Source organism: Drosophila albomicans, chromosome 2R (genome assembly GCF_009650485.2).
Source record: "Drosophila albomicans strain 15112-1751.03 chromosome 2R, ASM965048v2, whole genome shotgun sequence".
In the NCBI taxonomy this organism is placed as follows: Eukaryota; Metazoa; Arthropoda; class Insecta; order Diptera; family Drosophilidae; genus Drosophila; species Drosophila albomicans.
In genome coordinates this window covers 14,582,886-14,597,679 of record NC_047631.2, presented here as the reverse complement: position 1 = coordinate 14,597,679, position 14,794 = coordinate 14,582,886, and the positions used below count along the sequence as shown (strand labels likewise).

General features: G+C 39.9%; 2 protein-coding genes across 2 annotated transcripts in view; one reads left to right on the top strand and one right to left on the bottom strand.

Moving 5' to 3' along the window:
• LOC117573433 (choline O-acetyltransferase) overlaps positions 1-14,764 on the top strand; it is a gene marked incomplete at its 5' end in the record, with an annotated part of 28,515 nt that extends 13,751 nt beyond the window's left edge. The window contains 9 exons of the mRNA XM_034256648.2: positions 3,650-3,729; positions 5,763-5,954; positions 9,827-10,594; positions 11,365-11,714; positions 11,772-11,829; positions 11,890-12,039; positions 12,097-12,297; positions 12,530-14,423; positions 14,485-14,764. Coding sequence (XP_034112539.1) covers positions 3,650-3,729; positions 5,763-5,954; positions 9,827-10,594; positions 11,365-11,714; positions 11,772-11,829; positions 11,890-12,039; positions 12,097-12,297; positions 12,530-12,727 — 1,997 coding nt within the window. The remainder of the gene's footprint in view (positions 1-3,649; positions 3,730-5,762; positions 5,955-9,826; positions 10,595-11,364; positions 11,715-11,771; positions 11,830-11,889; positions 12,040-12,096; positions 12,298-12,529; positions 14,424-14,484) is intronic.
• Positions 8,682-9,676, bottom strand: LOC127566038 (uncharacterized). Its single transcript, XM_052007479.1, has 2 exons — positions 9,516-9,676; positions 8,682-9,456 (listed from the first exon to the last, which is right to left on the bottom strand). Exons 1-2 carry the CDS (start codon positions 9,598-9,600, stop codon positions 8,837-8,839), a joined length of 705 nt encoding a protein of 234 aa, XP_051863439.1. The 5' UTR covers positions 9,601-9,676; the 3' UTR covers positions 8,682-8,836.
• Positions 14,765-14,794: the final 30 nt, after the last annotated feature.

Sequence of the window (14,794 nt, the reverse complement as noted above, 5' to 3'; positions counted from 1 at the left end):
TACTATGTATAGAAATAGAAAAGAGAGATTCAGATACAAATGTATCTACAGTAAGAGCCGGGTCAGCTTAGCTAACCGCAACTATTTGACCGAACTCGTTGCTGGAACAATACGTAAGCAATTTACGCTTTCCGCTTGTTTCAACTTGAACAATTAGAAAAAAGAAAAGAGAAGAAAAAAAAGCTGGCAGTTAATTTGAGTTTGCCATGTAACAGGGAAGAGACAGTGGAGCGAGGAGTTGCAAGTTCAACAATGAATAGGCCGCAAACAAAAGCGTCGGAGAGCGGCAAAAGCGCAGCCGAAGGGTCGCCAAAAACTGTATTGAAAGTGGCGTAAAACAGCAGCGTTAAGACCGTAAAGGATTTACGGCTCAATTGTTACGTGTGCGTGCAGCCTCAAACAAGAGGAATAACAGGAGAAGCAGGAGTTGAAGCAGGAGCAGGAGCAGCATCAGCTGAAGCCCGAGCCGAGCCACCCTTAAAATGTGTATAAATTGAAGCGAAGCCCTTTACGAGCAGCGAAAGCGAACAAAAGCAGGAGAGAGACCCATTCTTGCATTCATTTATTCATTCGCTCATTCAGTCATTCATTCATTTATTCAACAATGTTATGACCATACAACTTCCGCCCTGGCACCAGCCAAATACTCTCTCCTACTTATATTAGACCTTCCTGCTCCTGCTGAGGTCACAGCTTGTTTCTGTTGCTGGTGTTTTATGTAGTCGCAACGTGTCGCGGGGGCGTTTCTCGGATTTGTTTTGGCCTTTTTAAATTGTTCTGCTTCATTTGTCACGCTTGTTTCCTCGATTCAAGCAATGCGGCAAGGATTTTGGCAATTATTTTATTTTTTACCACGATTCAGCAGAAAATCCTAAATACCAAACATACCTTTGCGTGTTACGCATTCGCGATTAATTTGGGAAATAGATCGATTATGTCTTTAGATCTACATGCAGATTGCTTGACTGTGTTTGCTTACCCCATGTTTTTACCCCTCATCGAAGGCAATAATGAGCTAAGGTCTTGGGGTTGACTTTCGCTGAATTGGAATGCTGTCTGCCTGCCTGCCAGCAGAAACATTATTTTTCACTGGGATTACATTTTTATCGCCATCTCTGACAGGCGGCAGCAGTTTGCTGTCGTCTGGGATTGGGGTCTGGGGTCTGTTAGTCCTGCCTCCTCCTAGCAAAAGAGCCGCAATGAATTCGAGCGTGATTTTTGCCGCTTAATAATGAGCATGTTGGTTTATTGAAGCGTTTTATTGCTGGTTGTTAAACAGTAGGCGTGTGGCCAATAAGCTCCAGCTCGTTGTTTGGGGTGTAAATCGTTGTGTCTATATGTGGCTCTCTTTTTCCCCAAACCAGTGTTAAAGATGATCATAACGTGCTAATGCATCATTCGATTGGCTAAAATGCAAATCGAGTTATGGGAAACAGAAAACTTTTTGAGACCCAAAAGCAAAAATGTAATCATGAGTAGACAAAATAACTGACAGCGAGCAACAAATTGAAGCTGACGTCTGCACACGAACCTGAACACGGAACGGCTTCATCAATAACTAAGGGGGAAATCTAGACAGTTCCTTTGGGTAGAAAACGGAAGTCCAAATCGATGTCGATGGCAGAGTGGAAGTACACCCAGTGTCTGCTGTAATGGTGCATGAATATCTGATTAGCCGACTGTCTGTCTAATCAAAAATCCCAGCATCAATCAATCAATTGGAAAACAAGTAATTGAATGTGTTGGATACAAAAAAAAAAGAAGCTGGCCAAGCGTATGCAAGCCAATAATTTAAATATGCACATATATTTTAACAAAGTTCGAGAGAGTGCCGAAATCGACACCTCCAAACATTGCTAGTCAGCAGACGTTACGTATACGTAATTACTTTTGGGTAAGCAGTGATGAGGGTCTTATTACATTTCTTTTTGCTGAAAGTATACCTTATTAAGGATGTAGTATAAATAATATATATAAGACGGCAATATAAAAAGTTTATAGCAGTATCAAATTACAACTTTAAGCACACTTTAACAAACTCAATAAAAATATCTTTCTACTTTCGTGTTACGTTTGTCGTTAGCTATTTCAACATGAATACATTTCTATTTAGCTGTTAAATTATAAATACGTTCAACCCTTACGAATTCGTCTTTCACTTTAAAACTCAGCTAATGATGATATAAAAACATGAAACGAGTTAAAAATGATGTATTGCCGGGTTACCTCAGTGCTCTCTGTGCCCCCCATACTTCCGGCTTAATTACTTAATTTGCATTTTCCAAACCCATCCTGTGCTTCCCTAATACAATTTATTATAATTTGCAGTCAACTGCGTGGCAAACTCATCTAGTTGTCCTTCCTCCACACCTCTAAAAAGCAGAAGACGCTGATTGCTAGACAGGCGGCTGGTTAAAGCTTGTGGTTAATGTTGTGCCAGCCAAAGACAACAGTCACACTTCGTGCAACAGCAACAGCAACAACAAAAGAACGGACGTTCAAATTGCTGCCACGTGACTCCATTGTTCGATGGCAGCCACAATGAGACCGACCAACTGTAGCTAGTTGTACTCGTTGTCAGGTCGCGGGGGCAGATAATGAAAAAAGGATAATAAATTGCATTAAATTTGGCCAGGGTGACGCGTGTGCCATTGAGGGCTGTTAGAGGAGCGTTTTGCTTTTATCATGATTGTCGTAAAACCATTTTTATTAATAACATTATGATTGTCATAAGTTGCCCGTGCTAAGCTTTTGCCTTTGTGTCCGTCAAGTGGCGGCCATTTTGAAAGATGTGAAACTAAGTGTGTGAAAGAGAGCGAGAGTCAAAGAAAAAGGGAGAGAGTGTGTGTATGTTTCTATTTCCATTAATTTGTTATAAGATGTGCCAGAGGACAGCACTCCGACTCCGACTCGGACTCGGACTCACACTCACTTGGCCTAAAAGCTAATAACGGAAATTGCCGTTTCTTTGGGCAACCGGAAGTGCTTACATACTCGAGTTACATGGCAAACTTTAAAGGAAACCAAAACGGACACTTGAGCCGGGAAATGCTCACAACTTTAAGTCGTAGTTTTATTGCACTTCTCAACGTCAACGGAAGGCAGCAATAAATGCTCAACCGTTTTCCTTGATGTCATTTCGATAACAAAAAAGAAGAAAAGAACTACATACACACGTATCTATGTCGAGAGAATGTTCTAAAGATTAGAAAGGGAACAAAACGAAAATGGTTGAAATAAAAGTGGAGGAAACTTCTGCAACGAACAATCTAATTTTGTACACGCACTTTGTGCTGTCCGATTAGGTTTCCATTCAATCGAATTTTCGAATCTGACATCCACATCAATGATAAACTATAATCGTCATGTCCTCAGCTCAAATTCTTCGGAAGCTACCACAGACCATCGGACACTTGAGTCAACTGACAATGATTAACTAGCGGTGGCTTCAATGAGACACTCGATATCAGGGCCTCTAGATTAATCGAGACATGTGCATGAACAACAAATTAGTCAACAATTTGATTTCATGAACAACAATAGCTTATTTCTGCTGGGGCAGTCCACAGCGCTTACTAATAATGATTATAAACATATTATACTTGTATTTTAATTGAAAATTTCCCATTAATTTCGTTTTTTTTTTTAGGATGGCGAGACTCGATTCTGTCGATACCGAAGAAGTGGCTGTCCACGGCCGAGTCTGTAGACGAATTTGGATTCCCTGACGTGAGTAAAATTGATTTAACAATTCCCCAGCATTTCTTTGCAGTCAGTCTTGCAAATATTTGAACTGTAGCTCAACAAACTTGCTACTCTCTACTAATTCAAATACAAACACACGAGGGAGAGAATAATACAGATACACACACACACGCACACAGTTCGAGAGACAGACTAATCCTGTTTGTTATAATTACAAATGCAAATAACGAAGGCTTTTGTGTACGGCAACCGGCAATGGTTCGCTGGGGAGCAACCGGAACTGCGAAGCAACCCGAAAGTCCAACTGTCAGACTGTCAGTGCGTCAGACAACTGGGCAGCCCAAAGGCAAAAGCAGCCTACAACCCACAGCAACAGTAAACAAACATAGATTCAAGCCAGGCATTCGTACCTCACTCTCTCACCTGAAAAAAGCACAGCAGCAACCCCCAAAAAATATGGAGAGATTGACATGGAAATATGTAAAGCTGAGCTGAGCGGAGCTAAACTCGCTGCGGGGGTGGACCATAATGAGGGGAGGGAAGGAACTTGACTGCTGTCAGAGTCAAATGACAGCTGAGTGAAAAGTTACTTGCAATTTTATTGCCAATGCTAAAGGCAATACCAAGCGACTAGTGAAATACTCTGATTTTACTGTCATAGAACTTTTCTCGGTTTTTATAAAATCGTGTTATTTCATTCATTGCTTTCTGTAAAATAAGTTATTATTTATTTTAATTTTGAATATAAATAAAGAATAAAATTGTAAAACAGTCTTGTCAATAATCCAATGATAACAAGGTAACAAATTAATTGTCATTATAATTTGATTACATACGACTAAAGTCAATATCCTAAAGTCAGAGAAAAAAGCAAATTTTACTACATATGTGTATATTTATTTTTTTGCTACATATTTCTGAAATTTGCAGAATTTTTGTGCAATCCATTCTGCAATTTATTTAATTTAATTTTATTTACTATTTTTAGTTTAACAAGACGCAAAAAAAAGTATAATTATGAACTATCTTGTTTATAATCTGAGTAGGGATAACGTCACTATCGGATTAGTTTTTCATTTTTGAAATTTCTGAAATTTTCAGAATTCATGTTTGAATTAATTTCTAATATCAAGAATTATTTATTTTAGTTTTAGGTTATAAAGTAGTTATTTCTGTTCTATACCTACTATTCATTTTATTTAATAAATTTCAAAACACTTTTTTTCTTAAATATTTTTGGCATATTTAAAAAGCAGAGCAAATCACCTTACTATATATTATTTACAGAGTATTTGAAATCGCATGAAGAATTTTAATTGCACATTTGGAAATATGTATAACAACTACTAAATTCAATTGCTGTCTATGTTGAAATACTAAAATTAGATTCTCTGATGGTACAATGAGTGCTAATGCTTATATCCATCAAACAAAATTTAATGGCTTCATAGAAATATTGGAAATTTTCGCAGTACAACTGACACAAAAAGTTCGTGTTAGGAATGCAGTGATAAATGATAAGCAACTGACTAGTTTAGTATTTTGCACGTACTACGCAATTTGAGTTCCCCGGAATCGATTCTGAGTGTCGCAGATGGGGGAATCACTGGGGAATCTCAAGAGCGAAATTCTCAATTGAAGTTGTCAGTTGACAAGCAAAAGTGAATGCTAAAGAAATGCCAAAACATTTCAAGGAGTGGGAGCGGGTGTAAGAGGGGAAGGTTAATGCAGCACGCCCCAATGTCAGATTCATGCTATTCCCCCTTGCCTTGATAACATTTTCCCTTTTCTTATGCTTTTTCTATACATTTTCCATTTCTCTAACTTTTTTCTTTTTTTTTTTTTGATTTGAAATTTGAGTCCCGAGGGTATACGAAAAATGTTGAGCGCTGATGCTGCAGGGTTGGGTTTTATGTGGATGTACATACATATATATCAACTTCTATAATGTTGTGCATACAAATGAGCAAAACAGGAAACATCCAGAGGAGGGTAATACAATAACGAACCCTTTTTCTTAACCGCTCCTTCTTCTTTTTTTTGTATTTGGCCTGCAGACTCTACCAAAGGTACCTGTCCCACCGCTAGAGCAAACGATGGCCGACTATGTGCTGGCTCTGGAGCCCATCACGACGCCAGCGCAGCTGGAGCGGACCAAGGGCATCATCAAGCAGTTCTCGGCGCCACAGGGGCTGGGACCGCGACTGCATCAGTACCTGTTGGACAAGCGCGAAGCCGAGGATAATTGGGTGAGTGAATCGACAAGAATTGGAGTAGGTTGTATATATGCTTGTATTTGTTGTATTCATTGCACTATTGAAAACTGTTGTATATTCAATTGAAAATTGTTTGTAGCGCGAGCAAAATGCATAACGGAGTTCCTTTTGGTTTACTATTGGTGGTATACGGGTGCACTGCTTAGCCGACCACTGGTGGTCCAGATGGCACATTGGGAGCAGTTGGGTCTGGGCCAGGTGGTGTGGGACCCTCGTTGGGCGATGGTGGCTCTGGCACATAAATGGTGGTATCACCTGAACTGGCCGTTGTCTCTTCCTCAACGGGTGGTGTGGGCACTGTGACTGTTGTCGGCGCCTTGGTGGTTGACGCCACGGTTGTCGATGCCTTGGTTGTCGACGCTGCGGTGGTCGATGCTGCGGTGGTCGGGGCTGCGGTGGTTGGTGCTGCGGTGGTTGGTGCTGCTGTGGTCACGGCGGCAATGTCGGTACAGTTGACGGGCACCTTCAGCGAGGAGCAGGGCACGGCGGGAATGTAATCAGCACAGGGGTCGCATTGCTGGTAAACGTAGGTGAAGTACTGAGTTGAGGAGCAGTTGTTCAATGTTGGGACGGTGGTAGCCTTATTGCTGCTACACGTATAGTACGATTGTATATCCTTATAGTTGGGCACTGCGATCCTTGTGCCAAGTTTCGAGCAATCGATGTCAACAACCTGGGTGTATTCGGGTGATGCGCATGACTGTGCCTGCACACTGACGGTGGCCAGTAGCAGTACAGCGACTGAGGAGAGAATAACTACAAACACACACAGAGACAGAGACAGAGAAAACATTTGTGATTACTGTATATCCTTGTGGTGATCCTTTAGTATGACTGCTTACCGGCTTTCATAACGCTGCTGTTTGGTGTTGTGAGCTTCCGAACTGTTTCGACTTTACTGTGTTCTTGACGTTGCGATCACTGCTCCCAAACAGCCGGGCAACGAGCCTTTTATGCCATCCAACGCCTCAAAGTTTGGCGCACTTGTTCAACATTCTGTAATCAGTTCGCTCGTCTAGATTAATTCATGTCGTACCGCGGGCCTTGTGCCAAAATTAAAATGGAAATCGAAATCAAAATGCCAAGCGACTAACTTGCCTAATTGAAATGCGTTTTAGGCTGCTCCACCCCATGCTTCCCTCTCTCTCTCTCTATTCACCCCTCCTTCATCGATGTCTGTGTAACCTGGGTAATCTTTGGGCCAAAGATAACGTAACGACACCAGCGAAAAACTACAATCGTAATGATTGAATAATCGTTCGATAGCAAGAGTAGTTTCATTCTTGACATTGCATGACAATTAGCATGGCGTTTGAATCATCTATGAGTGCGAGTTCGAGTACTCGAAAGTCTCGAATAGGCAATTCTTTTGCGGTAAATGTCATCATCATTATCATTATCATACTATATTTTGCTAACGAACATTTATTGTCTATTTGCCGCTAATAACGTTCATATCATTTTCACAACGATTCACAACCTTATTCAATCGACTGTCAAGTGTGAGTGTGCGATAAACATAGCGATGTCTTTCTTCGGAAATTCAATAATAACGGAAGTAATTGTGTCAAATTCAGAACAATCTCTCATTAAAATTCAGGGGGATCACACTTTCCTATTGTATAATAATACACGAATACAGATTAGTAACTTTAATCGTTTACATAGTAACCAAATCTAGTAAAATATTAATAATTTAATAACTCAATTTGTCGTAAAAATAGTTGATCCTACCCTTTCATTTATAGCAAAAATTAATACTATAGTTATGAGTGCAACATTTAATTTGATCTATGATGATATTCTATATAACAATTATTTTAGAAGTTCAATATGTATACCCTGTAGATATTTTAATTAGAAATGCTTAATAGTCATAGTGATGAAGAATATATATAATAATTACTTTGATAACATTTCGAAATGACCATTATAATAATAATAATAATCTTGTAATAATAATTACAAGTTTCCGACATGCCACTAAAGTAAATAATAAATGATAAAAAAATAAATATTGCAAATGTCTGACATTTTTTATTTAAAATGTCATCTTAAATTATAATTTTATTTAATAAATACAACATTTAAGACATAAAACAGCTGATTTTAGAAGAAAGATTCTTATTTTAAAATAAAACACAAATTATAAACAAAAAATGTTTTTCATTTAGAAAATTGAACTAAAATATTTAGTTCTCGCCTCTTTAAACGCTAACAATTATATATGTTTCCATACAAAAGTTTAAAACATAAAAGTTTTTATGGTTTGCGTGTCATAAAATTAGGAAATTACATTTAAATAAAAAAGGAAAAATATAGAATTAAAAAGCATAATAAAAATGTTATATCTGTCACTTTAAGTTAAGTTAAAAACTTTTTATATTGGCATAAAAAGTTGAACTGATACATTTTTAATTAGTAGCAGAAGAAACCCAAATGCAATCTACAGAAGAGAAATAAAGGGTATTAGGCCGTCGTTACACTCTATTTTTGCTGCATTTCCGACTCTATCGAACATCAATCAATTTAAAGTGTCGACTGCTTTCGATATTTTTGTTGACAAGAACAATTAACTAATAGATTTATTAGACTATTATAAAGGTGTACTGGGAATACCAGTTCCAAAGTTGTAGGAACTCCCAAAACTCCCCAAAGTTCAAGACGTAATAGTTTTCAATGACGGTAGTCGGAAATATATATGAATTGCAGTTAGATATTTATTTGTTGCTATTTGTGTTTGTTTTTGGAATGAAGTTTTGAATGAAATTCCGCTTGTTAATAGATTTCTTAGTATAGATTCTGTTGCTGCTTCCCCCGCATGGTGAGGGAAGAGTTATTGTTGTGTAGTTGTCTTAGGCTTTCTTCTGTCCCTTGCTTGGTGGCGTGGGCTTCTTGGCCGCCTTTGCTGGAGCAGCAGCAGCTGGCTTCTTGGCGGCAGCCTTGGCTGGAGCTGGAGCTGATGGCTTCTTGGCGCTGGCCTTCTGTGCCGATGGTGGAGGAGGAACTGGGCGCTTGCCTGGCTTGGGGGCCTCAGCAACAACGGTGGGTGGCGTTGGTGGCTCAGTGGGTGGGGTTGGTGGTGTGGGGTCCAATGGCAGAGCATTGACAACAGGCTCGTGCTCCTCATGATGAGTCAGAGGCAGCTCATGAACAACTGGCTGTGGTCCCAATACTGGTGGCACCTCATCGATCAAGTGGGTGGTGATGGGTGCTGCTGTGGGCAACGAGTCCATGGGTGGAGCGGGCACATACAAAGCTGGGGCGGCACACTGTTGCAGCACAAAGGAGAAGACCTCACCGGCGGGACAATGGACAGTCAATTGGCTGCCGAAGATGCTCTGGCAGACAAAGTACTCCGAGTTGCTGAAGTAGCTGGGCCAGCGGATGCCAACCTCCTCGCGGGTGCACTGCAGCTTGTAGTCCAGGCGGGCCTGCGACAAAGCCAAAAGGCTGAGCAGAGTCAGTGCGAATACTGCAAGTGAAGGAAATTGAATAGGATGCCAGAACAAAATGTATTTTGGTGGTTGTTACCTTTCATCTTGGCTGGTTTGTGTAGTGGAGCTTGGGGTATCCGTTGATGGTAGATGAAGCTGTTGTACTGACTTCCCATTGCCATCCCTGGCCACTATTTATACATGGTTGATGTGCGCTATCAATCAAGATCTTAGATCTGCGATCGATGCCTTATCGCACGCCCAATGATAACGCCCCGAAATATTCAGAGAAATTCGACCCCACCCAGAATTTTATTATCATCAATGTCATTGAGCACTAATTGAATTTGTAATGCCATTTCCATGTTTTGTACATCTCACACACACACACACCTCCACATCTACTAGGCCTACTATTACTGGCTCAACGACATGTACATGAATGTCCGCATCCCCTTGCCGATCAACTCGAATCCTGGCATGGTCTTTCCGCCCCGTCGCTTCCGCACCGTCCACGATGTCGCCCACTTTGCAGCCCGTCTGCTCGATGGCATTGTCGCCCACAAGGAGATGCTGGACAGCGGCGAGTTGCCTCTGGAGCGCACCGCATCTCGTGAAAAGAATCAGCCACTCTGCATGGCCCAATACTATCGTCTACTGGGCTCCTGTCGTCGTCCGGGCGTGGAGCGTGACTCGCAGTACTTGACGCCCCGTGAGAAGCCCATTGACAGCGATGAGGATCGCCATGTGGTCGTCATCTGTCGCAATCAGATGTATTGCGTTGTTCTGCAGGCCAACGATCGTGGCAAGCTGTCGGAGAGCGAGATTGCTTCGCAGATCCTTTATGTACTCAGCGATGCTCCCTGTCAGGCCGGCAAGCCGGCGCCCATTGGACTGCTCACCGCAGAGCCGCGTACTCGTTGGGCTCAGGATCGTGAGGCGCTGCAGCTGGATGAACGCAATCAACGCAACCTGGAGCTGATTGAGACGGCGCTGCTTGTGCTCTGTCTCGACGAGCCGCTGGGCGTCAATTTCAATGCACGCGGCTTCAGCGGTGCCACGCCCACTGTGCACACTGCCGGCGAACGCGATGAGACCAACATGGCACACGAGATGATCCATGGAGGCGGCAGCGAGTTCAACTCCGGCAATCGCTGGTTCGACAAGACAATGCAGGTGTGTATAATATAGATAGTGTAAATACTCCTAAATTTATTAAATTATTTTTAATTTACTATTCTATGTTGTAATATTTCTAATATCAAAGTTGTATTGAAAATAAAATAGTTATTTAAATGTATATATTTTGCACATGTTTTTGTGTATACTACATTTTGTATTTACGTTGAGCTTAAATGAGCGAATGAATCTTTACAGATTGCAACTTGTATCTTTATTTATTTTTATATTTGCCTTAAATTTCGAATATAACATTCAAATTCACATATATACATATTTCGAATTTCATAATTTTGTGCGTATACTTAATTTATTGTTTGGCTTAAATTCAAATGAAAACATTAAAAATGTATTTGTTTGTATTTTTCTAATGTTATTTATTGTTATTAATTAAATTTCTTTATTTTTCTATTGACAAACAATTGCTCCCAATTGCTAACTTAATTGCAGCCAGAGTAATAGCTTAAAATGTAGTTTGATTTGAAATTGGAAAATAAATAAATACAATTATCGAGTAAATTTATTTTGCTGTAGCGTCTGCTGCAAATATACTATAGTTGCGTAATTACTCGATATATTAATTAAACATAGGTTAAATTTGAAATTATAAATTACAAAATAATTTAATATAAATATGTTTAATTGCCATAATTGAGCTGCTCTAATGTGTGCTGCGAAGCTTTCGATTAAATCTTTTTTAATTAGTTAATCTTGAATTGTCATTAAATACTCGATTAATAAATGCAATATCCACTTTACCTCAATAGCTCATCATCTGCACAGATGGCACTTGGGGTCTTTGCTACGAGCACTCCACCTCGGAGGGCATTGCTGTGGTGCAGTTGCTCGAGAAGATCTACAAGAAGATCTTGGATCATCCGGCCGATGACAACGGCATGCCACAGCATCACTTGCCACCGCCCGAGCGCCTCGAGTGGCATGTGAATGCCCAGGTGCAGCAACGTTTCACTCAGGCGGCCATCACAGTGGACAAGGCCATCGATAATCTGGACTTCTATGTGTATCGCTACAAGGGCTATGGCAAGAACTTTATCAAATCCTGCCAGGTCAGCCCGGATGTCTACATACAGCTGTCCCTGCAGCTGGCCCACTTCAAGTAAGTCACCGAATATCAAACAGAAATCTAAACTTAAAACATTTCAACTAATTGCAGACTCTATGGCCATCTGGTGGCCACTTATGAGAGTGCTTCCACCAGGCGCTTCCTACACGTAAGCAAACCCATATCTATATTTTATCATTTCAAATTGATTGATTAATTGGTTCTTTAGGGTCGCGTGGACTGCATACGCGCTGCCAGCTCCGAGGCTTTGGAATGGGCCAAGGCCATGTGCCAGGGTGAGGGCGCTAATGTGCCGCTGGAGAGCGATCGCGAGGACGACGAGGAGGATGCTCGCAAAGTCAAATTTAGCATTTATAGCGTAAGTATTTTCTATCCTTACTTTAACAACAATTTCAATTGTTGGCACTCTTTGTAGAAGGACCATCTGCGGGAATTATTCCGCTGCGCTGTCGCCCGCCAGACTGAGGTGATGGTAAAGAATATTCTGGGCAATGGCATCGATATACCGCTGCTAGGTTTACGCGAAGCCAGCCTAGAGGTCACCGGCGAACTGCACGAACTCTTCACCGACGAAGCGTACAAGATATCGCAATGCTTCCTGTTGTCCACCAGCCAGGTATCGAGCATTGATCACTCTCTGTGTCAAGCACCTCTCAAGGCACCAAAGCACCACTCACTCTTTCATTTAACTTTGTGCACCAATTTTGTATATTGTCTAATTATCTAATCTTTGCACCACAGCACCCACAACAGCTCCTCACGTAAGCCAAAGCTTCTTAAAACTGCACTCTTCACTTCTCCCAAGACTTTTACACATCTCTTTTAAATGCAAATTGATTTAACTTTAGGTCGCCTGCTCGACGGATAGCTTCATGGGTTACGGTCCGGTAACGCCTCGTGGCTATGGCTGCTCCTACAATCCACACACGGATCAGATTGTCTTCTGCGTGTCGGCATTCTATGCATGCGAGGATACGAGCGCCTCGCGTTATGCCAAATCGCTGCAGGATTCGCTGGACATTATGCGGGATCTGTTGCAGGATTAGAGATGATTGGATTCCCAATATAACGAAACATATCAGTAAACGTACCTTAGCAACTGTTGATCCTTGAAGATCCCTGACTATACGACGACTAAACGCGTTGTGTTTGTAATGTAAATGTAAACCGTAGTTAACTAGCGTCCACATGACGTCATCAGTTTATTGGAAACTTTCGAGAGTTGTCAGCAATCATATCAAACTAAATGAGATTGATTGTTCGACTGATGTCAATCATACCTATACATAATCATATTTGAAAACGAAAAATGAAAACTATGGAACTCATTTGCTTTAATTCCCCTTCCCTTAACCAAACGATGAAAACTTGAACTAAACTAACTGAATTAACTAACTACTTAGTAGATGACAAAGAGCAACTCTAGTCAATTAAATGTTTTAGATCAATTTTATGCGCAAAAACTGTTAGTGCTGTTAATTGAATGTGTTAATTATGCAATATTATTATTAGCCGTGTTAGAGAAGCTTAAGCCTGTTCAACAAGCAGTGTAACCATCAATTTGGCCGCCACTGTAGTGCAGCCGCTCAAAAGTATGCAATACTATTTGTTCAATGTTGTGTTTGAATTTCCCTCACGAAATATACGAAATGTTATTACAAATTTAAAATATATACATACATATATGTATATTATGCAAACGCTTGTTACAACTATCGTTCTGTTGCTGTTTAATGAAAAAACTGATGAAAACAAAAAAATTACAAAAATTATATTATTGTTGATGGCAAAGATATCACAATGGCTTTTTAGATGAATAAATGTTGATGTTAAACTAAATACAAAGAAAAGAATAATACTACACTTAATTGGCGAATCATTGTACGTATTATAGACTTGAAAAGTAACAATACATATCAATAAATTTATATACCCTTTACCGAAAAAAATAAAAAGGTCGAAACATATCAAGCAGAACGAATATGAATGAATATATATTTTACCTATATGTTTATGAATATATTGTACTAATTGTCGAAATGTTGTTTTGTAGTAAAGAAATTACGAGTATGTTATACATCTATCTACATATATGAATATATATATATATATATATATACTTATACATAAAAGAGAACTTCTGATATATGGAAATGTTAAAGGAAAAAAGTGTCATAGAGAATATTACTTATGTACCACTTATATAATTGAATTTAACTAGTTGCTGTGTTCATTGTTGCTATATCTGTACTGTATTAAATTCTTATGTATTCGTTAAACTGTTAAATCTTCCCACAATCAAAAAAAAAAAAAAAAAAAAAAAACTCCAACTATGCTGTACATTGTTTAGTTAAACTTGGTTCAACGTTAATGCATGCTAACAATTGCAAAAACAGACAAGAAAAATAAATGAGAACATTGCATTGGAAATCCCCTTGTTTCGCTATCTTGACCTACATAATCTATATATGTGCATACTCGTATATATACTTCATTCGTCAGTATGTATGCGACGTCTTAGTCATAGATACATATTTGGTTCCAAGAATCCAAATAGACGCATATCCAATATTATATTCATTCAAACCGTCCTCGATAAGCGCTGAAAGATAAACCCAACGATAATCTTTTCAATTAATTAAAAAAACGAACTAAACAAATTCATGGAAATTGCGTTAGGCATAAAAGTCACAAGTTGACCACATCGCCACAACAGTCAACGAAAATCCATCAACATGAAATGTGAGTAAGAAAAGCGAATCGTCTCGAATGGAATTGATCATAGGATTATCCTTTGTTACAGTCTTCCAATTGCTGCTTAGCCTGTTCCTGGCAATCGTGCTCTGCACTATGCCTTTGATCAAAGCCCAGGAAATTCCACCAATTCCCACAGCGGCTCCAACACCACCCAATGGTGACGCCGGCGCACCAGCTGGACCGGATGGACCCCCAGCTGCTCCAACTACCATTGAGTCACCCGAAGTGAGCACAATCTACCCCAACTATGCTGGAAAGTAAATCCCGAATTCAATTGAACTTTAAGTTTCAATTGCCAACAAGAATTTAATAAATTTGCAAATCAATTCCATGGATTTTCTTTTAATTTCTTATTG